Source organism: Arachis ipaensis, chromosome B7 (genome assembly GCF_059453495.1).
Source record: "Arachis ipaensis isolate K30076 ecotype BB chromosome B7, ASM5945349v1, whole genome shotgun sequence".
NCBI lineage: Eukaryota > Viridiplantae > Streptophyta > Magnoliopsida > Fabales > Fabaceae > Arachis > Arachis ipaensis.
In genome coordinates this window covers 112,772,081-112,796,456 of record NC_142442.1, presented here as the reverse complement: position 1 = coordinate 112,796,456, position 24,376 = coordinate 112,772,081, and the positions used below count along the sequence as shown (strand labels likewise).

At 32.2% G+C, this 24,376-nt stretch overlaps 2 protein-coding genes across 2 annotated transcripts; one reads left to right on the top strand and one right to left on the bottom strand.

Moving 5' to 3' along the window:
- Nucleotides 1–6,330: 6,330 nt before the first annotated feature.
- Nucleotides 6,331–7,953, bottom strand: LOC107607474 (uncharacterized). Its single transcript, XM_016309424.1, has one exon. The coding sequence runs from the start codon at nt 7,951–7,953 to the stop codon at nt 6,331–6,333; it is 1,623 nt and encodes a 540-aa protein (XP_016164910.1).
- A 6,819-nt stretch (nt 7,954–14,772) lies between these two features.
- Nucleotides 14,773–18,638, top strand: LOC107609665 (catalase). The gene is made up of 6 exons (XM_016311674.3): nt 14,773–14,869; nt 15,052–15,148; nt 16,759–17,810; nt 17,907–17,996; nt 18,079–18,146; nt 18,249–18,638. The coding sequence occupies exons 1-6, from the start codon at nt 14,855–14,857 to the stop codon at nt 18,400–18,402; spliced, it is 1,476 nt and encodes a 491-aa protein (XP_016167160.1). The 5' UTR covers nt 14,773–14,854; the 3' UTR covers nt 18,403–18,638.
- Nucleotides 18,639–24,376: the final 5,738 nt, after the last annotated feature.

Here is a 24,376-nt window from a genome sequence, read left to right as displayed (position 1 = left end):
GGTCAAAGATCACAGTTTTTTTTTATTAGTTTAATTTTTTTGTAGTAGTTTGGTGCAATTATTACTATATATCCTTATGAAATTTGTTTACATTGCATAGCCTAGCTAGCTAGTGGAGGTATGTGTGTATGTATCTGAACTGGTCATACAACGAAGATTTGGAACTTTGGGTGGGTAGGGACAGTCCCTCTTTTCCTTTGAACAATAATGCATTTCTATCATTGTCTTTCCTACTTTTCCTTTTTTTGTATTCTTCTCTGTTGGTTTACTTGTACACTTCACGTTACTATTAGCGTTTTGTCAAGACACATTTCAAATATTGATGTATATATCTTATATGATATAATAATAGTTCAGAGTTGTATATACGCGACTTTCATAATTTAAAGATATCGAATTCAATTTTTCATTATAATCACTTTAAAATTATTTCTGAAATAGAGCTCCGATTAGTAATAAATCAATCTTTCAATTTGTTTGTCAGATTAAAAGAGACTGTGCAAGAAAATCTAAAATCATCCAACCCAAAATTTAATAAAAATGGTAATACATAAGTCTATCTAGATAAGTGACCATGCAGTCAAGGATTCCTGCAAAATTATTGGACCTCTCTAATTTTCTTTGAAAGGCTGAACAAACTTTTCAGTCTTATTAGGATATTTCACTATTATTTTGGAAAAAAATTTAAATATATCGGTATATCGATGTTTCAGTAATTTTTAAAATTATAAAAAATATATATAATATATATAATTAAAATAAACATTTAAAAATTACTGAAACACCGGTATATCGGTATATTTAAAAACCTTCCATTACTTTGTACAAGAAAATAACTATTGTACTGATTAATATAGATGCATGCATCATGCATGGATGTAGTCACAAATATTAAAATACCAAATTCATTCTTATCGGAGGAACATTAAAGTATTTGATAGACATGGGCTATAGTTGAAGAGTTTCTCGTGTTTTGAGTACTAGTGACAAAGTTTGGAGTTAGCTAGTCGTTCAATTCTTCAAAGTTTTAATTTGAACTAGTATAATTTCTCAACCATGGTTTATTATTACTAGCTTAGAAAGATAAACTTTATTTAAAACCAATCACGCATTATCTTAGCTTTAATAATTAATTAATTAATTTGCATAGCAGTCTTAAGAGATTAAGGGTCCGTTTAGAAAACTCTATAAGTAGTTTTTTTTAATTTTTGACTTATAAAAAGTGGTAGTATTAATGTTTGGTGTAATTTTTAAAATTAAATTGTAACTTTCTAAGAAGCTATTTTGGAGCTTATAGAGAAGTTAAAAAAAATGACTTCTCTCATAATACTTCTATTTTTCATTACATTTCTATAAAATAAGCACTTTTAGAGTTAAAAATCCAAACACAAAATAACTTATTTATAAGTTACTTTTAATAGAGTCATTTATTGTTTAAGTTATTTTATCAAAAAGAGCTTAATTAAGTTGGTTACCCAAACTGGACCTAATTGGTTTAGCAAAAAGTCTTGAGAGTCTTAATTGTAATTTTATGGTGGCGTAGGATAAGAATAAAGGAATAATGGAGGGGGTTGAAAGAGAACAGAAGCAACGCACATGATTATTGTCTCATGTATCTGACCCACTTATCCTTAATTGATTCCGTTGGATTTTGTTTTTTATTGCATCATTCTTACGACCAGAAACGCATAACCTTCAATTCAATTCAATTAGGTCGCTGCTCAAAGAATCAAGCATCAAATCTTTCACCAAAAATAACTATTATTTAAAAGAGTAATATTATATGTTTTTTTATATAAAACTATTTTTTAAGAATTTAAGCTGATAAAAAATATGTATAATTATATTTTTAATGTATTCTCTTAAATAAAAATTTTTGTTTGGAATTTTTGATTTTTTATATAATTTTTTTTATTTATCTTATATTATTATTTTTTCTTTTTGGAGAATAATAAAAATTAAATTCTAGATCTTTTGATTATAAAAATTTTAATACCATATTATAAAATTATTTTTTCAAAAAATTTAAAATGAGAAAAAAGATATATAAATAATTATATATTTAATATTTTTGTATACACTATTTTTATGTATTTTTTATTATTAATATTAAAAGTTATTGATAAAAAATTGAGAAAAATGTTAAATTTATTTTTATACTATAAAAAATATAAAAAAAGAGTGCTTTAAATATATTTTTTTTACTTAAAATTAAAGGTTAATTGTTATACATTATTATTGTATTAAAATTTTAAAAAAATAAAAGTATTTCGAATAAACTATAATTCAAATAGCATAATCTCCCCATACTCATTTAGAAATTACAAATTTGAGTTTCATTCCTAACTTAAAAAAAAGGTACTAATTTTTTTTCATTCATTACTTATATTATATATCGGAAATGGGAGTTATTTTTAGATTAAGAAAAAGAAAGATCAAAGAAAATAATGTCCATCTCACCCGAATTAGTTTATAAATAATTGAATATGTCAATTGACATATTTGTTTGCATACTTTTATATATGGAATAATTATTTGAGAAATGTTAAGAAATAGTAAATTTTGTGATTTATAGTCTTTAATTAGTTATTATTAATATTTTAAATAATGTAAAATTATATCTAATAATATAAAATTATTCATTTTTTTATTAATTAAATATTGATTAAATTTTAATAAAAATATTAATATTTTAAACTTTCCCTAATTATTTTATAGACTAAAGGCCTCAACTACTACTGCTCCAATTACTGTGTGAATTTTTCCTTAAAAATAATGGAGGGGGCAATTATATTGTAACACAGGATGAGTTAATTAATCTTAGCTTCCGCAATATTAGAATGGCTTTGCCTAGGGTGCACATGGGGCCAAGTGAAATCGGGTTCGTCGTGACCCGAATTCGACTCTAAATAATGATCGGATCTATTTATGAGACCCTTATTCGACCCTAGATCCGATGAAATCGTGTTACTTTCGGACCATACTTAAGCCGGATCTAAATCGGGTGAAACCCGGATCTTGATCAACTTTATCACGACATCACCAAAAATTAGATTCTACATCTTTTGAACCTCTAAATTTTGAAAAATAATTATTTCATAACAATACAACATTCGCATAATAATAATTTAGAATCTAATAATAATAATTTAAAGTTTCATAATAATAATTATATCAATTACACATTAAACATTCAAAGTTCAAAAGACAATTAAAACAAAGTTAACAACTAACACAAGATTAACATAATAATAATAATTTATAGTGTCATACCAACTTATAACAACAAAATATTAAATAGCAAATAACTACACAGGTCCAACGTGTCGGAATCGGGGTCGGGTGACCCGAAACTTGGCCCGAACCCGATTTAATAAATAACCGAAACTATTTATTGAAATCTCAGGTCTGACCGAATCATAACAAAACCAAATTAAATTAGTCCCAAAATCATCGAGTCCGGTCCGAATCTTCAGACGGACCGAATCTTGTGCACCCCTAGCTTTGCCTCTTCGAGAACTGAATATCTAAGGTCTAGCATATATCTATATACGGTATGTAGATAAAGGTATAAATAAATAAAAAATGAAGCATATACAACAAAATTGAATGAAAGCACGTGTTTTTGGGGACTTGACTTTATCTTGTGCATTGGTGTAGTAAGAATTAATAAATTAAAGGACCAATGGTCCATGTACTCCAACCACAATACAGCTAGTTACTTGTATGTTGCTTCATTCTCCAAAATTTTGATGAGAAACGACACAAACAAGCAAGATAAGGATTGCGATTTATGTGTGGGTCCTAATTTTATCGTCTAAAATCAAACTCTCTTATCTGTACCTTCCAATTCCGATCTACTTGAATAGTTGCAATTTTGCAAGGGTGTTTATGGTACAGAAAATTTGATCCGACTAAAATCGATCTGATTTTATTATATTAGTTTTGTATTTAAAGGATAATCGAATGTAATTGAATTTGATTAATTTCATTTTAATTGATTTAGATATTAATTTTGAGATCGCAAAATTCAAATAAATCTAATTATTTAATTAAGTTTATATTATTTTAAAAAATAAAATATAATAACATATATATAATTTTTTAATTTAAATTATAATATTTATTTAAGTATAATTTTAATGATGTATTATTTTTTTTATTATTATTACGTATTATTTACATAAAATGGTTCTCTCTTTTTTTATATATATATTTTTCATTTTTCAAAATTTTATTTTCAATTGAAATATTCAATTATTCAAATAGATCCAATCTAGTAAAAAAAAAAAATATCCAATCTGAATTTAATCAATTTAAATTAGTTCGGGTCTACATACAAAATTTTCATATTTAAAACAACTCAAATCTATTAAAATGTAATCAGTTTATTTTTTTTTTAAATTTAAATCAATTTGATTCGTGAATACCTCTATTATTTTGGCATAGAAAAAGTCACCAAAAAAATTTTGGCAAGAAAAAATGAATATATAAGTGAAATAAATGGATCCCTTTAAACTCCAATAATTGTGCTTGTAGCATATTTCATCTTCCAACCTCTAAGTGTCTAACCAAAATACAAAAGCTAATTAAAAGTCATGCCTGGGTTAATTTATATGTTTGATACCAACATTATTGTTTTCTTTTTTTCAAATAACATTATTGGTATTTAGTTATTTAGTAGTTGAATCTAAAGCATAACCTTTTTTCAAGTGGGTGCTTCGTTTAAAAGAATTTTAGTTTATTATGGAAAATTATCTGTAAAAATATATTATTTCTATGTTTATTTAAAATTTTAAAATCTAATTCTTAAAAATAATTTATTCTCATAAAAAAAGTATTATCAAAATTTACAAAAGCTTAAAAATTATTATTTATAATAATAATTATAAAAATAGTATCAATCTTGAACAACAAATTAACAATAAATTAAAAAAGAGTTGCTGTCAGCCAATAAAATGGCTACAACATAATGAAAAAGAAAAGAAAAGAAAAAAGAATGATTAGAAAAAAATCGAGAGAAAGAGAAAAGAGTGTTGTGATGATGAATATTTTGATTGCAATTGAATAATACATCATATATAAGAACTTTACACTATACTATACAGTTTATATATTTGTTCAATAAGTGTGAAAAGAATGAAAGAGAATAACAAACTATTAACTAGTCCTAACAAACTAGCCAGTTGTACAATCTAACAAACAAAAAATATACTAACAAATCTTTTACATTTGAAAATACTATTTTCAACATCTATATTAACTAATATCCTCCCATAAGCTAGTATTACTTGACTTGTATAGATCAAGTAATCCCAGTTTGGATAGCAAGTAGGAGAAGAGTCCCTGTGCAAGAGACTTTGTAAACAAATCAGCTAGCTTCTCACTAGAGGCAATATATTGAAGATTTGAAACTCATTCTTTATATTTATTACGAGCTACATGGTAGTCAGTGACGGACCCAGAAAATTTATGGTGGGAGACAAAAATAATACACATTATTATCAAAATATATATTAATTTAAATTTAAAAATATAAAAGTGCACATTAATTATTCGAATACAAAAAAACCAAAAATTACATTAACTGCTAACTTTCTTCGCTTCAAATCTTGAAGGTACTTCTCTTCTTGTTTTCATATTTTGAAAATGTTGAATAATTGTTTCATTATCAACTTGATTGAATGTCTGTCTTTCTATATATGTAACCAAACAATCATTCAACCACTCATCTCCCATTTGATTACGAAGTCGACTCTTTATGATATTCATAGCAGAAAATGTTCTCTCAACTGATGCTGTTGTCACAGGTAGAATCAAAGCTAATTTCAACAGAAGAAATACCAATGGATAAACAATATGTTTTTTTGTCTCAACTAACTTTTGAGATAGTCTACTGATTCCATTTATATTTGAGAATTGATCATCAAGACGCATATCCAATATAAAATTCTCAAGTTGACTATCAAGTGCCAAAAGTTGAGTAGAAGAGAATTCATGTGGATAAAATTCAGCTAAACGAAGCAACTTCTCCTTATCAAATGCAAAAAATGAGTCACTTGGATTCAAACAAGCTATACAAAGAAGTAGCTCGGTATTTACCTCTGTAAAACGATTGTTAAGCTCTTGAAGTTATCTATCAATCACTTGATAAAATAATTCAACTTAAAAATGATGCAAGTTTGAGACCTTTTGGATTTTGCGCCTTGATCTTCCTTGTGTTACAAATATATCATTCATATTTAGAGCAAGAATATTGTGACTATCACAAAATAGTAAAACTTCGTTGAGCAAAGAGGACCAACCATCGTCTCTTATACTTTGCAATCGTTACTTAGACACTTTAACCAATGTCATAGCATTTATAATGTTTTGATCACTTCTTTGTAGAGCTTGAGACAACTCATTAGTAACTCCTAATATACTTTTCATCAAATGTAGATTGAATACAAATTCAAAAGATTGAATATGATTCAATAATTGGCATGCTTCAACTCTTTGTTCAAGATTATTTCCATCTTCCTCAATAACTTCAAGAACTTCTACCACGGAAGAAAAAATAGAAATCAAGCTAAGTATTGTACCATAATGTAAGCCCCATCGAGTATCACTTGTCCTTTTCAATGTTGTTTCTTGATTTAAGCCATGCCTACTAGAAACATCTCCATTTTGTAATGCAACAATTGTCTTTTGCATTTGACTTTCACGAAGCATGTCTTTACGTTTACAAGAAACTCCAACAATATTGCACAAACTAGCAAGCAAATTAAAAAGTAGTGCAATTTCAACTTGTTTCTTTGCAACAACCACAAGTGCTAATTGAAGTTGGTGAGCAAAACAATGAACATAAAAAGCACAAGCATTTTCATTTAAGATCAAACTTTTTAAGCCATTAAATTCTCCCTGCATATTAGTAGCTCCATCGTAACCTTGTCCACGTATTCTTGCTAAACTTAAATTATGCTTTATTAATAAAGATTCCAAAGCTACTTTTAACGACAACGCATTTGTGCTAGAAATATGGACAAGGCCAAGAAATCGCTCTATTACAATCCCTTCTTTGTTCACATACCGCAAACAAACAGCCATTTGCTCTTTAACAGAAATGTCTCGAGCTTCATCAACTAAAACAGCAAATAAATCATCTCCAAGATCATCAATAATAACTTTAGTAGTTTCACTTGCAGCAGCTCTAACAATATCTTTTTGAATTTTAGGTGCTACTAGCTTAAGATTTCCACGAGCATTTTTGAAAATACGATCAATCTCTGTATTATGTTGAGCAAGAAAGTCAAGAAGCTCCAAAAAATTACCTTGATTATTTGAATTGTGCGATTCATCATCACCACGAAAGGTCAATCCTTGTCGCAATAAGAACCTAATGCACTCAATTGTTGCTGTTAAGTGAGTTCGGTAATCTCTTTTAGCTTGGTCTGAATGCTTTGGAAAAACAACTTCAATATGTTGCTTTTGCTTCATGAGTGCTTCGCATTTTCTTCGAGCTTGATTATGAGCACTATCATGATTTCCAATATGTGTTTGTAATCGCTCCTTCTTTTTCCAATTTGAAAAGTCCTCTTTTACAAAAGCATCACCACTCGCACCATCAGGTTTCATAAGATAGCAACAGAGACAAAATACAGCATCTTTTGAAATACTATATTCCAACCAATTGCCAAATTCATCAAACCAATCAGCATTAAATCTACGGAGAGAAGTTCCAAAATATGTTTGTGGAAAATCATGTTCTCTTGGTTGACAAGGATCTTTTTGCAAATAAGCTCGTCTAACTTCATCTTTGTCATTTGGATCATAATTTGAAATTTTGGGTCGTTGTCCAGGATCAGCTGCTAGACTTTCCACATTGAATTCTAAGAACTTCTTTTTATTAGAAGAGACTAATGGAGTGACTTCAGATTCTAGTGGTAACTTTCTTTTGAAATATTTTTCCATTACTATTTCTAAAAATAAAAATAGATATTCTAAATTAGTAAATTGATCAATTCACTTTAAAAATTTATATGTAATCTAATTACATATAATAGAATAGAACGAAAGATAAACAAATAAATAATAAGGATCACTAAATTGAGAATAAAATAAAATATATAAATTCATGAAGAGAATAAAAAATAGATTAATACCTAAACTATAATTGTTTGAATTAAAATTTGCAATTGAAAATATCAAAAAGAGAAACAATGAAATTGAAAGATACATAGAGTCATAGAGAGCTATATAAAATAAAATAGAGAATTCAAAATTTACCTTTTGATGAAGAGAAGATGACCACTAGACAAGGAATAGAAAAAGAAGATTGAAAATATGAAACTAAGAAAAGGATTTAAGAGAATAAATAAGTGACGGCTAGGATTTAAAAACAGAAGAAGACTAAATTTAATTAGGTTAACTAATAGTCAAAATCATAAAAAGATAAAACGGGCTTAGACTTTTAATAATTGGGCTTAGTTTATTTGTAGTAGGATCATTTAAAATTTAAAGTGGGGGCATATATATATATAATATCAAATGTCACTGGGGCAAGTGCCCCCATTCATGAAGGTGGGTCCGTGCTTGATGGTAGTCAATTTCAACATACTTTATTCGTTCATGAAAAATCATATTTGAAACAATATATATAGCAGATTTATTGTCACAGAATATATCAACGGATGGGAAAAAAAAATCTTGAATTTTTTTAAAAGTTTTAGCAACCGTACAAATTCACAAGTTCCATTTGCTAAAACTCGATATTCAGCTTTAGAAGAGAATATAGAAACTTTTGATTGTTTTTGTTTTTTCAAAATATAAGAGTTTGGTAAAAAAAGAAGCAATAATCAATAATAAATTTTTTAGTATCTTTACAAGCCTCCGAATCAGAATCAGTATATCCAGAGAGAATAAAAGAATTAGAGGTAGAAAAGAAAAGACCTGATGTTGGTGACTGTTTCAAGTATCTAATCACTCTATAAGCTGCTTTGAGATGAACATCAGTAGGACAATTCATGAATTGAGTAAGACAACCTATAGAGTAGCTCAAGTCGGGTCTAGTATTGGTGAAATAAAAAAGGCGACCAACCAACTTTTTATAAAGAGCAGCATCGGGTAGAGGAGAACCACAATTTCTTGACAAAGATGTAGTATAATTCATGGGTGTAGTGGCAGGTTTGGCTCCAAGTATGCCACAATCATTGATCAAATCCAAAGCGTATTTTCTTTGATAAAGAGCAACTCCTGTTTTGCTTCTTGCTACTTCCATACCAATGAAAAATTTTAAAATACCAATATCGTTTATCTTGAATTTGTTGTCCAAGAAGCGTTTGACAGTTTCAATTTTCGAGAGATTATCACCAGCCAACACAAGATCATCCACATAGACCAAAATAGCAGTGAAGCTAACATTAGTGAACTTGGTGAATAAAGAGTCATCATTTTCATACTGAATATATCCCAATTCAATTAGAGCATTGGATAGTTTGATGTTTCATTGGCGGCTCGCCTGTTTTAAACCATAAAGAGATATTTTTAATTTACAAACTAGCTTGGAATTATCACACTTCAGTCCTTTTGATAACTTCATATAAACATTTTCATGGAGATCCCCATTAAGAAAAGCTATATTAGTATCAAGTTGACGAAGATACCAATTTTTTGATGCTGCAATTGCCAAGAGAACTTTCACTGTGCTCATTTTAACAACTGGGCTGAAAGTGTTAATATAATCAACTCCTGAAATTTGAGTGAATCCATGAGCAACTAACCGAACTTTATATCTTTCAATTGTCCTATCTGAGTTGAATTTCGTGTGAAAAATTCACTTACAGCCTACTGCATTCTTGCCAGAAGGAAGAGAAGTGACGATCTAGGTATTGTTTTGCTCAAGAGCAGCAAATTTTGCATCAATAGTTTTTTTCGAGCAATCATGTATAATAGCCTCTGAGTAGTGCTTCGGGTCAGGATTATTTATAAGTACAAAAGTGAAGGCTAGATATTTTGGAGAGAAAGATGCAAATGACAAATGGTGTGATAAAAGGTACTTAAAGCTTGAAGAAGAATGAACAGCATTGATAGGATCCTCATGTGATGTCATGCTGAAACAATGAAAGTCCTTAAGGTATGAGAGTAGTTTTCTATCCCTCTCAGACCCACTCAAGACAGGCTGAGTTAGTTCAGGTTGAATGTAATCAACATGAGGCATAAGGGTAGCAGCATTATCACTATTTTCATGAGATGCAGATGCAGATGATACAAAATTCTTACTAATGTCATTATTCAAAAATGAAAAAAGAGCTATTATTGTTAGAGACATCAGCAGTAATTCTAAGATGTGATGATGTATGAATAATATCCTCATAATGTGATGCAAAGACAATTATAAATCAGGAAAAGGATTAAAATCTATTGGACTAAAATAGTGTTGTATGTGAGAATTTGAGTGTGCATGAGTTTTGGTTGTTGTTTGAACATATTTGAAAGAAAAAATACATTCAAAAAGTTTTGTATTTTGTGAGATAAAAATTTTGTGTGTGTTAAAATCAAACAAAATATAATTTTTGGTTCATGACTTGTATTCTAAGAAAATACACTTCTGAATTCTAAAATCTAATTTTGTCCTACTAATTATAAGAAACACAAGATAATCAAAAATTTTAAGTTCATTTAAATCAAGTTTTAAATGAAATAAAATCTCATATAAAGTTGTATTATTTAAAAATATACTAGATAACCTATTAATTAAATAAATTGAGTGTTGCATAGCATAATATCAAAAATATTTGAGAATATTTAAATGAAACAATAATATTCTTACAACTGTTATAAATATATCTTTTATTTCAAAAAGTTGTAATTAAATAAATTTAAAATCTAATTAATTTATTTATGTAACTTACCCTTAAAAAGTTGATTGATAATTTTATTATCAAATATCAATTTTAATCTAAACCCTAAACAGTACCGCATAATCTTTTTCCTTTAGACAAAAATATATGGCAAACTAACATAAAGTAGCATAAAAAATCAAGTTGCGGCAATAAGCTGGAGCTAAAGCGAAAGCGACTTGGACCCATTTATGGATGAATTATTAAGCTTACTTTGAGATTTTTCGGTGCTACCCTGTTTGTTTGGATAGGGACTGAAATTTTTAAAAATGAAAAGTTTATACATGATTAAATATTCTTTGCAAAATAAATAATATAAAATAAAAATATTATAATATATGTTACACAAGCACCGTTCTTTCCTCCTAATCAATTAATGATGCATGTTTATAATCTTTACTTAAATAAGTTTTTAATTTATTTTAAGTTTTTATTATTAATTTGATCTTTTAGTTTTTATTCCATATTTAGCCTGTTACAACGATATTAAACAGAAGAACAAACTAATAACAATAATTAAAATAGAAAATTTTAAAGTTTACTAAACAAATTATAACAATAACAAATGGATACATAAAATTATTTAACTCTATAATATTTCTTTGATTTTTTTCTTTCCAGTTGATCTGTGATAATCAATGACAAAAAATAATTGAAAATAAAATTGTCTAGTCCTGCGGTATTCTTCCCACGTGAGCATAGAAAAATTTCCATAAGAGCAGCCCCACTTTTCGATTTTATTTGCTACGTCATGAATTTTCACCAATATGTTATTTCTATTTTCTAGCTACACAAACACTCAATTAACACAGGAATCAAACGTGGACCTTTAGCTTTACCTCGTCTTGTAGTCCATAGATATTTACACTACAGGTCATCTATCATCATCACTCTAATTTTTATTTTAGTTTTTTAACTTTTAATTTATTAAAAATATTGCGTCTCATTACTGTCTGTCTGACTGTCTCATCATTATCTTATAATTTCATCTAAATCTCAGCAGTCATGGCAAATTTCTTTTCTGTTACCCCTGTAAGGTGAACCTTAGCTTGTCCATATATTATTATTATTATTATTATTATTATTATTATTATTATTATTATTAGGGGTAAGTATGGTTTTACTCCCTAACGTTGAGGGCCAGAATCGAAATCCTTCCTCATCTAATTTTCGATATAAAATCGTCCTTAACGTTTTTTTTTGTATTAAAATCATCATTTTTAATAAATTTTTTTGTTTTATTCCTAAACTACCCCTACTCCTATTTTAATAATAAAAATTATAAAATTAAAAAAAAAACGAAAATGCAGTGTTGGGGAAGGGGAAGAAAACGCATTTGGGGGGGGGAGGTTGGGGGAAGAAAAGGGTATACGAAGGGGGAGGGGAGGGGAGGGGAGGGGAGGGGAAGAGGGGGAGGGGGGGAGGGGAGGGGAGGGGAGGGGAAGAGGGGGAGGGCGCCGGGGAGCCTCCGTCGTCGCCGCCGCCTTCTCCAGAACTCTGATGATGATGACGATGAAGGGGGAAGGGAAGCCGCCGTCCCGCCGCCGCAGTCTCGCCGTCCCGCCGCTGCAGCCGCTGCCTCTCTCCTGTCCAGATCAACCGCGACCCTCTCCCGTCCTTCTCTTTTTCCCTGTCTCGGATCTCCTCGAACCAGAGTTCACTGCCGCCGTTCATGCATGCTCCTCTGTTGATTTGAATTTCTTCGAACCAGATCTCTTCTTTGTGCTTTGAATTTCTAATTTGACTTTGTGTTTCTCTGTTGATTTGACTTTGTACTTGAATTTGTTAATTTATTACTTGAATTTCTATTTCTCTGTTTCTGTTTCTGTTTGGGGGTGGAAAAAGGGGAGACGGGGAGGGGGAGGGGACGCGTGGGGGTGGGGGTGAGGGGAGGGGACAGTGGGGTGGGGGGAGGGGGAAGGGGAGGCGGAGAGGGGGAAGGGGAAAGGACGTGGGGGGGAGGGGACGGTGGGGGTGGGGGGGAGGGGAGGCGAGGAGGGGGAGGGGAAGGGGAAAGGGTGGAGGGAGACGGCGGCGGCATTGGTAGTGGTGTTGGTGGTGCTGGTGGTGGTGTTGGTGATGGTGTTGGTGGAGGTTGTGGCGGTGGTGTTGGTGTTGGTGGTGGAAGAGGTAATTCTGTTGGTAGTGGTGAGGGTATTTTTGTCCAAAAAAAATTAAAAGAACGATTTTAATACGAAAAAAAACGTTAAGGACGATTCTATGTCGAAAATTAGATGAGGGACGGTTTCGATTCTGGCCCTCAACGTTAGAGACCAAAATCATACTTACCCCTTTTGGACAATCATAAAATAAAATATTTAATTTTAATAAAAGATATTGAAATTAATTATATAATATATAAAATATATATTTTGTTTTTAACGTTTGTAATTTTTTTAATAAATAAAGATATTGATATTAATTATATAACATATAAATGATGTGTAATTTTTTTTAACGTTTGTAAATTTTTTTAACAAATATTTTTAATGTTTTATTTAATTTTATTTCTAACGATTTATATTCATTCAATTTTGTTTACAACGCTTTTAATTTATATCAAATCGACTTCTAAATATTTTCTAATTTTATCTTTAATATTTTAAATAAAATTAATATTTAAGAATAATTTTAACATAAATAAAAAATATTAAAAATATTAAATAAAATTAAATATTAAAAAATTAAAAAAATAAATATTAAAAATAAAAAATATATATTTTAACCTTACAACTAATTCATTTGAGAAATTTTGGAGGAAAGGTTAAAATCAACATGAAAAGAAAATTAAAATTAGATATACAAGAGTAAATAAATCACCAGCTTTTGTGTGATCAACTAACTGCAAAAGTATACTAAATTTTGTTTATTATCTGCACTGTTCTTAATAAGTGATGTATTAAGCAAAAAATCTATTTAAATAGTATCAATTTATGAAAAATTTCCCCAATACTCGATATGTCTATCTTCTCCTAGCTATTTTAATATTAATTTACATGCCTTTGGTGTTAGATATGCTTCCCTTCGTAGCTGGAATCCAATGTAGATTTGTATGGATCTATACACAGTGTGTGTTGTCGGTTCACTTCATATATTGTTCACGTAAAAATCTATGAAATATATCTAAGTTTAAGGTTTTTCTAAAATATGACTAAATAAAAGTATATTAAAGTTACTTAATTATATTAGCTAGTCATATCTTTTTAGGGACATAATAAGATGAAGAATTATGGAAGGATATGCATGGTGATTGAATGTTAATAATTATTTCTATAAAAAAAAACAATGCTAAAAAATTAATTTTTTTTCTTCAATTAGTATTAGTTAATTTTTTAAAATTATTTTACTCATTTTAAATTGTAAATTCTACATCATAAACTCTTCATTTTATATTGCTTAAATTATAAACTTTAAATTCTAAAATTAACTAATATTAATTAACTAAAAATTAATTTTTTATACATTTTATTCTAAAAATACTTGTTTATAATTCATAAGTTGATTATAATTCCACATTTCCACTTCTGTTTGGTGATGATAATGACCATGATATAATTGGGGACGTGGTAGGACACAATTGGCTACTCATATTTATGAGGAATTTTACCGCGGTTAATTTTTATAATTAATTAATGGAAAGAGAGAGAGAGATGATATGTCACGATCATGGTTCCTGTGACTTGAGATCGAGATATTTGTAGCGATATACCTAACACTTTTATCTACTATAATTTAATTTCAATCATGTCAATAAGAGTCATTATTAATTAATAATAAAGAATATACCTGTTATTTTTTCCTTTTTATAAAAATAAGGATGAGAAAAGAAAAGCGGAAAATAAGAGAGGAGGCTTTATAAAGGTGTAATATAACTATATAAGGCTTGTGGTTTGCTCACGAAAACACAGGGTTCTTGTTGTGTGGATAGTCACACTACAGTAGAGTACGGTAGTCTTCTTTACCCTTCCAACACAATGGATCCTTACAAGGTATATGCAACACTACCATCCATGCATGCATTTCGTTCTTTAATTTCTTCACTCAAGCTAAGGAGAAACTAACTCTCTGATCTCTCAACTACTGATCGCTTTGTTTTTATTTGCACATATCTATCTGTTGTGTTCTGAGTTTGAGTTTCAATATTAATGGTGATTGGGTTGTTGTTGTTCAGTACCGGCCATCCAGCGCGTTCAACACACCCTTCTGGACCACCAACAGCGGCAACCCTGTTTGGAACAACAACTCCGTTCTTACTGTTGGAAACAGAGGTATCATCCATCTTAATTATTGTTACCCTTTTCCTTTTGAAAAAACAAATATGGGAAAGTCTCGGGCCAGTATTTTTTTTAAAAGTTTGGCCAACATTTAATCATGAAAATTGAATGATTCCATGCTATTGGATTTATAATTTCACACCATTAAAAATACTATTGATGACTAATTAATGGTTACAAAATACAAAAATTGTTGGCCCTTAACACTTTTCATAAAATAGTATACAAATAACTAATTTTAGATAACTATGTATATAAAGGTAAAAATAAATAATTAATTAATATATATCTTTTACATAATAAATTCAAAATTTATTTCTTTTTGTTTTTAATTAATTGTTCATTAATTATATAAATGACTGGAATATTTTTGGTCTTTGGTATACATATCAAGGTTAAATTAATTATTAGCATTTTAAACTTTAATTGTGTGTAACTCTCTCTTGCAAAGAGAAAAAAAAAAAAGAAAAGAGATTTAAAAAAAAGGAAGAGAGATAAAAGAAACTAAGAAAGAGTGGGTTAATCTGAAAAAAAAAGGTTAAAAAGGTTTTTGTTCAAATAAAACAATTATGCTCCATCAACGTAAAATATTAGACACTAATTAGGATTTATAATTATAAAGATACATATTTAGTGTTAAGAAATATATTATAATATTATAAAAATATTTAAGTATTTTATCATGACAGATTTAATTATTTTATTAGAAGTATTTGATTTTATTTTAAAAATATATAAAATAATATACACAAATATACATAAATACAAATTGGTTGATTTAGTAAATAATTTGTATATTAATTTAATTTGAGTATGTTAATAGTATAAAGAAGTTTAGTCTTTTAATAAAATTTAATTTATTATTTAGATAATTTTTTAAATAATAGATTTAAAAATTAATTGTTTTTTTATGATATAATGATATATAATTAAGTGTCAATTCTTTTATTATACCGTACCAAAGAAGTGTAGTTGACTAGTTGAGTTGCAAGAATAGCCGCACAAGCTCATGATGAAATATAATTTTTTGAGCAAATATTTTTCAATTTCATGAAAACAAATTGAGGTCAATATCCGTGTCGTGATACACATCTCTTTCACCATCTTAGCAAGCTTTCTTCTTTTAGAAAGAAGAGAAGTACTTTTTCTATATTGTTTTAGTTGAACAAAGACAAAAAGATGAGTGGTGGAGTTGATGGTTCATGGATTGAAAATATATACTAGAGAGAAAGAAGAAGCGACAAGAAAAATATGGTTAATTAATATAGGATTTTGTCAGTTAAATAATAATTTTTGTAAATAATGTCAACAATAAATTTTAAAATTGATTTAATAAAATAAAAAAAATATTTCACTTCAAATTATTTTATAAACCTCAACATTAGTAAATTAAACATTTAATCATTATTAACTGCACATAATATTAACTGCACATAAGTAAATCGAATAAAAAAAATAATTATTCACTTAAAATAATTAACATAATCATCTGTATACCTATTAAATTGAATAGCTTACGTATTTATTATTTATATTATTTAGTATTCTAATGGTGTACTTTTCTATTAAGTTAATAGAGTGTTTAATTAATTAATTGCATGCAGGTCCAATTCTGTTGGAGGATTATCAATTTGTGGAGAAGCTTGCAAACTTCGACAGGGAGCGGATCCCGGAGCGTGTAGTGCACGCGAGGGGAGCTAGCGCTAAGGGCTTCTTCGAAGTGACACACGACGTTTCACACCTAACATGCGCCGACTTCCTCCGCGCCCCGGGAGTGCAAACCCCCGTCATCGTCCGTTTCTCCACCGTCATCCACGAGCGCGGCAGCCCCGAGACCATCCGCGACCCCCGCGGCTTCGCCACCAAGTTCTACACCCGCGAAGGCAACTTCGATCTCGTCGGCAACAACTTCCCCGTCTTCTTCATCCGCGACGCCATGAAATTCCCTGACGTCATCCACGCCTTCAAGCCAAACCCCAAGTCCAACGTCCAAGAGAATTGGCGCATTCTCGACTTCCTCTCCCACCACCCCGAAAGCTTCAACACTTTCACGTGGTTCTATGATGACGTGGGCATCCCCATTAATTACCGTCACATGGAGGGTTTCGGTGTTCACACCTACACTCTCCTCAACAAAGCTGGCAAGGTTCTGTATGTCAAGTTTCACTGGAAGCCAACTTGTGGCGTTAAGTCCCTTCTAGAAGAAGAGGCCATTCGCATCGGAGGAACCAACCACAGCCACGCAACGCAAGATTTGTATGATTCCATCGCTGCCGGTAACTACCCCGAATGGAAGCTCTACTTTCAGACTATGGACCCTGATCACGAGGACAATTTTGACTTTGACCCTCTTGACACTACCAAGACTTGGCCGGAGGATATTCTTCCTCTTCAGCCGGTTGGTCGCTTGGTTTTGAACAAGAACATTGACAATTTCTTCGCTGAGAATGAAATGCTTGCTTTCAGTATGCATGTGGTGCCTGGTATTAGCTACTCCAATGATAAGATGCTTCAAGGTAGGATCTTCGCTTATGCTGACACTCAGAGGCATAGGCTTGGTCCTAACTATCTTCAGATTCCTGTTAATGCTCCAAAATGTGCTCATCATAACAATCACCATGATGGTTTTATGAACTTCATGCACAGGGATGAAGAGGTACACACACCTTTATTAATTGCTTTAGTTTACATGCTGTTTCGCTAACTAAATTTGTAACTAACTAGTGTTGGTTTGGTTGTTCAAATTTGACAGGTGAACTACTTCCCTTCAAGGTTTGATCCTGTTCGTCACGCAGAAAGGGTCCCCATGTCTAGTGCTCTTATTAGTGGACAACGCGAAAGGGTTAGCTAGTTCTTCAATCAGATGACAATAGTTGTTTGAATTTTAATCCTGATAACAAATTAAATTATTTTAATATATGCAGAGTGTAATTGTGAAGGAGAACAACTTTAAGGAAGGCGGAGATAGATACCGTTCTTGGGCACCTGACAGGTTCTTATTATCTTATCACAAATTATAGTATAATGTGGAACTAATAACATGCATGTTTATATGTTGTTATGTCCTAACATTGGATTATTATGATTGTGGCAGACAAGAAAGATTTATCCGCAGATGGATTGAGGCATTGTCTGACCAACGTCTGACCCATGAAATCCGCAGCATTTGGATCTCATACCTGACTCAGGCTGATCGTTCTCTTGGTCAGAAGGTAGCAAGTCGTTTGAATGTGAGGCCAAACATCTAAGGTTGCTGTGGAAGAAGAAGGGGTCAACTATGAAGAATGTAATATAGGAGTTACTTTGCATATATGCGACTCTGTTACATTACAATGGATTCATAGATCCTTTTTAATATTTATTATTATTACTGTTACTATTACTATTACTACTGCGTTGTATACCAATGTACTGCTAAATCTGTCCGCGTGTACGTGCAACTTGTTTACCTATTTGATCAAATCAATAAATGTTGTTTGAATCATTACCTATATGTATATCTTCCTCATTTATGCAAGGATTCTAGTACCAAATCCTAATCTTAGCTGGGAAATGAACGTAGAGCAGTTGTTCTTTTTTGTGTGGTCATGGTAGTGCAGTTGTTTGTGAGCAAATTATGGACGAAAATTTTATTTGGACTTGGATATAAAAATATGAATTTGAATTCTCGAAATTTTAAATTTGTATTTTAGAGGGTAAAGTATAATTTTTTAGAAAAAGTCTAGGGACCAGCAATTTTGTTAAATTCTGGCTAGCATGTAACCAGCAAAGAAAAGTGAGTCATTGGATAAAAACTCACACCAATCTTACACCATTAAAACTATCATTGATGGCTATTTGATGGCTACAAATCACAAAAGTTGCTGTCCTCCTAGCATTCCTCAATCTTTTATTCTTGAATGGTTTCTTTCTCATATTTATTATTGGTCTCATAAAATAAATGGTGAGAGATCACACTTTATTCTCTAAAGTAAATTCAAACTTTAGAAAATCTAAATCCTAAAAATATGAGGTTTCTTTTTTTCTTTTTTCTTTATTTGGACAGAATTTTTTACTTGGACTTAGATACGAAAACAGGGCAAGAGATCTCAAACTCTGCTGTGTGGTCGAACGCTGAGTCTTCGAGGATTTTATTAGAAGCCCAATAGGCACATTTTTATTAGGAAGCCCAATATATACTTTAAGATCCAAAAGAGACAGCTATAAAGTTACTATGTCCAAAAAACCATGAATGTTGGTGCAGTTCTTCACTAAAAGGGAAATTGGGCCTCTCAAAGTAAAGTCAGTGCAATACTTCACTTCTGCCTCTCACTTTCAACTAAAAGGTAAAAAAAAAAAAAAACTGTCCAAAACAAGAAAAGGTTAAAAATAAGGTCGTCCAACCAAAAATAAGGGAAAAGAAAAGAACCCGAATTAGAATGAAGGTTACATAACAAATCAGAAGGAAGATAGAGCAATTATGGAGGCAAGAAGAAAAGTTTTGGGCCAGAGATCAAGGTTGAAGTGGCTGAAATGGGGAGATAGGAATACAGCTTTCTTTCAGGCCACAACAATTCAAAGAAGAGATAGAAATAGGCTCGAGAGATTAAAGGACAACAACGGGAAGTGGGTATATGACAGTTCGGCAATAATGAAGCTGATTGAAGAACACTTTTTCAAGCTTTTCACCAAGTCAACCAGGAATGGAATTAATCAATGCATCCAAAAAGTTCCAAAAAGGGTGACGGAGGAGATGAATGAAGAACTCACAAGAGAAGTAAGAGAAGATGAAGTCAAGGAGGCAGTTTTTAGCATGGGAGGCCTCAAAGCCCCAGGATTGGATGGTCTTAATGGAAAATTCTTCCAAAATCACTGGGAGGTTGTTAAGAAAGAGATTCTTGAAGTAGTTAAGGACTTTTTTCAGAATGGAAAAATGCACAAAGAAATTAGCGAAACAACAGTCGTCCTCATTCCGAAGATAAAGAGGCCAAAAAATCTAAATCAATTGAGGCCTATCAGTTGCTGCAACTTCATATACAAAGTAATCACTAAGATTATGGTAAATAGGCTAAAAAAGATGCTGAATTCTATCATTTCCCCAATTCAAAGTGCATTTGTGAGCAACCGGCTTATTCAAGACAATATTATCATTGTACAAGAAGTGTATCACAGTCTAGATAAAAAAAGAGGCAAGGTTTCTAAAAACATGGCAATCAAACTTGATATGAACAAAGCTTATGATCGCTTGGAGTGGGACTTTATTGAATTGGTACTTAAGGCTTTTGGGTTTCATTCAAAATGGATCCAGCTAGTCATGGAATGCGTCAGCTCTACTTCCTACCGATTTAAAGTGAACGGGATCCTGTCCAATAAAATCATTCCAGGCAGAGGTTTAAGGCAGGGCGATCCATTATCGCCATATTTATTCATATTAACTGCGGAAGTTCTCACGATCCTGATGGAAGAGGCACAAGAGAAAGGAAGGGTCAAAGGTTTCAAGATTGCTCCAACTGCACCGACTCTTACACACATTCTCTTTGCAGATGATTGTATTATATTGGCAGAGGCTAATGTAGAAGAGGCATACCAAATAATCTCCATCCTCAATAAGTATACAAATGCATTAGGTCAGAGAATAAACCTCCAAAAATTAGGAATTACTTTCGGAAAACAAGTACCTTTGCAAGCTAGAGTAGATATAGAGGAGGTGATGGGAATGAGTGCATGGGATAATCCGGGAAAATACCTGAGTCTACCGGCACATTGGGGAAGGGCAAAAAGTAGTGCTTTGAGCTGGATAGAAGAGAGAGTGACAAACAAATTAGAGGGTTGGAAAGAAAATTTGTTGAACCAGGCCGGGAAAGAAATCCTCATTAAAGCGGTTGTTCAAGCCATACCGGCATATGCCATGAATGTAATCCTGTTTCCTAAAGGGTTTTGCAGCAAAATTAGTGCCAAAGTAGCAAAATTTTGGTGGGCGACAAATGAAAAGGGATCGGGCATACATTGGAGAAGATGTGAGAAAATATGTGAGAGCAAAAAAGAAGGGGGCCTTGGATTCAAGGACTTCCATCATCAAAATCTGGCTTTTTTGGCAAAACAAGCATGGAGAATATTAGAGAATCCAGAAGTAGTTTGGGTCAGAATTCTGAAGTCCATTTATTTTCCAAATAGCAACTTCTGGGAGGCAGAGTCAATGGCAGGATCATCTTGGGCATGGAACAGCATTTTACAAGGCAGAATTTTCTTAAGAAGAAGCGGGAGATGGATTGTGGGGGATGGCAAAATGATCAAGATATGGGAGGACATATGGATCAACGGTATGGGGAAAATTGGAAGGGGTCAAAATCAAGATGTAAAATTGGTAGAGGACCTGATAAAGCAGGGAGAGGGATGGGATGTGGAGAAAATCAGAAGGATCTTTTCGAGGGCAGTTTGCAATAGAATTCTCAGAACACCTATCAGTCTTAAAGGCAGGGATGACAAGCTTAGCTGGCCGCATAAACTAGATGGAAGCTACTCAGTCAAGACAGGATACCACGCAGCAAGGAAAGAAGGGCTGGAACAAAGGCAGAACACCCCAAGCACAAGCGGCGAAGACAAGGAAATATGGAGAGAAATTTGGAAGCTCCAGGTACCGCAGAAGATAAAAATTTTTATGTGGAAGGTAGCACAAGATATCCTACCAGTGGGAGCTAACCTATATAAGAGAAAACTTGCAGAAAATCCTATATGCCAAATATGCAATGAGAATATAGAAACGACAGAACATGCTCTCTTGCTCTGCCCCTGGACCAGGGCAACATGGTTTGGGGCACAATGCCAGCTCAGTCACTCAATAAACTCAATCTCTACCTTCAAAAACTGGTTCATTTTGAATGTGAGAAGAATTAGAGCAAACAATAACACAAACCAGGAGATCATGATCAGCAAACTAGCCTTCTTATGTTGGAAAATATGGAAAACTAGAAATGGTGCTTACTTTCAGAACTTAAACATCAATCCTAGTTCTACAATTTGCACAGCAAACTCACTAGAAATTGAATTCAGAGCAGCAGACAGAGAGGAACAACATGATTCTAAAAAAATCAATTCAAGGAAAGGTAGAGCAGCTACCTGGAGGCCTCCACCCGGGGATTGGATTAAGACGAATGTGGATGCATCTTTCAATCCGAATTCCGGGAAAGGAGCGACAGCAACAGTGGTTAGAGACAATAAGGGACAGCTGCTCATTGGAACGACTGAAAAAATTGTGACAAGCTCGGTCCTAGCAGCAGAGGCTACAGCAGTCAGGAACGCCATCATTTTAGCCAGGAATCTACATTTCAAAAAAGTACTGATAGAATCAAATAATTTACAGATCATTCAAGCATTAAAATCAAAGAGTATAGGAGGAGAAGCTGAACCAATTCTGAGGGACGTTGATAAACCACTATTTTATGGTTTATAATGTGTTTAATTGTGTGGTTTTATCATGATCTTTACCCACTTATTCATATGATTAGCATGCATTTATATTTCCTTTCTAAAATTATTACATGATTGAAAACTTGCTTCCTAGAGACTTTTAATTATGTATTTTAATTCTCCTTTATTCCATTCGATGCCGTGATCTGTGTGTTAAGTGTTTCAGGCTTTATATGGCATGAATGAGTTGGAGATTGGAAAGGAAGCTTGCAAAAATGGAAGAAACACAAGAAATTAAGGAGATGACCAGCGAGAAGTAACGCAGCCGCATGGCTCACGGGACCGCGCGGAAGAGAGGAAATCGCAGTGACGCGGTCGCATGGCTCACGCGACCGCGCGGATTGGAATAGCACAAGTGACGCGGAGGCGTGGACGGCGCGCCCGCGTGTCAAAGCAAAACGCCGCATGACGCGTCCGCATGAATGACGCGATCGCGTGACATGCGCAATCTGCATAATCTGCAGAATTCGCTGGGGGCGATTTTGGGCCCTGTTTTGACCCAGTTTTCGGCTCAGAAAAGCAGACTAGAGCCAGAGAACATGCAGAAACCAAAAACAACATTCATTCTACACAGTTTTTAGTTTTTAGATCTAGTTTTACTCTTCCTCTAGGTTTTCTCTCTACTCACTCATAGTTCTTAGGATTTTTATTTTCTATTGTTATTTGCATTGGGATATCGAGAAGAGTTATTACCTCATCAAGACTTCGTCATTCTAGTTCGTTTTCTTTACTTGGCTTTACTCTTCCATGTCCTTTAATTTACTCAATTTTACTATTGGATTATTTTAGAATTTATTAATACAAGAGTTACTTTTATTTTTAATTGATTCTCTTGAGTTTTATTTATCATGTCTTTCTTTAATTCCCTTTCCTATGTTATGAGTTCTACATTCACAATGAGCGAGTAGTTCCCTGACTTGATGGGTAGTTAATTGAAAGGAACCCTTGAGTTGGAATGTTCAAAGGAGAAATTGTAATTGGGTTTATTGTTGGATGGCTCTCTAGTAACTAACGCCAATCCTTCCAAGTAAGCGGATTGAGACTTGTGAGTAGAAATATCATTCCAACTTGTTTGACTTTCCCTTATTTAGTAAGGGATAACTAAACAGAACGACCTTCAATTATCAATTAATCTTGAGAGTACTGCAACAAGAATAGGGCTTCCAACTAATCTACTCCCAGTCAAGGCTTTCATTTAAATTACTTAATTTCCCCAATTTAATTTCCTGTTTATTCAACTCAAACTCTTTCTGAAAATATCTGATTAATAAAATAGCACACCTTTCTACAACTCGTTGGGAGACGACCTGGGATTCATACTCCCAGTATTTTAATTTTAATTTGTGTGACAACCCTTCTAAATTGATAAGCGGGTTTCTGGTTGGTTAAGAACTATACTTGCAACGCACAACTTATATCAATTCTTAATTAGCCAATTTCCGCCACATCGATTTTTGGCGCCGTTGCCGGGGAGTTACAATAGAGTGCTAAAGTTATTAATTGGATCTTATTTATTTACATTTTATTTTATCTTGCTACCATGAGCTGCTTGTTTCTTTCGTTAGATGACGCGTTCACTTTCTGATCCAAACTTGCTAGTATTCGATCCTGAGATTGAAAGAACTATTTCACGAATAAGGCAAGCTCGGCGTCGGTTAGTCCTCTCTGAGGGCGGATCTGAAACATCACTTGAGAAAGAAACCAACCCCCGTTCTACTGATTTAGTTGATTTACATGCAGGTAACATGGCAGCAGCTAGGAGAGTTACTATCCAGG

Excerpts from the sequence above, each read along its gene's own strand:
- LOC107607474 (XM_016309424.1), bottom strand. The coding sequence starts at position 7,953 with ATGGAAAAATATTTCAAAAGAAAGTTACCACTAGAATCTGAAGTCACT.
- LOC107609665 (XM_016311674.3), top strand. Across the intron at positions 15,149-16,758 it reads TCTTACTGTTGGAAACAGAG|GTCCAATTCTGTTGGAGGAT; the intron begins GTATCATCCATC and ends AATTGCATGCAG. Across the intron at positions 17,811-17,906 it reads TCATGCACAGGGATGAAGAG|GTGAACTACTTCCCTTCAAG; the intron begins GTACACACACCT and ends CAAATTTGACAG.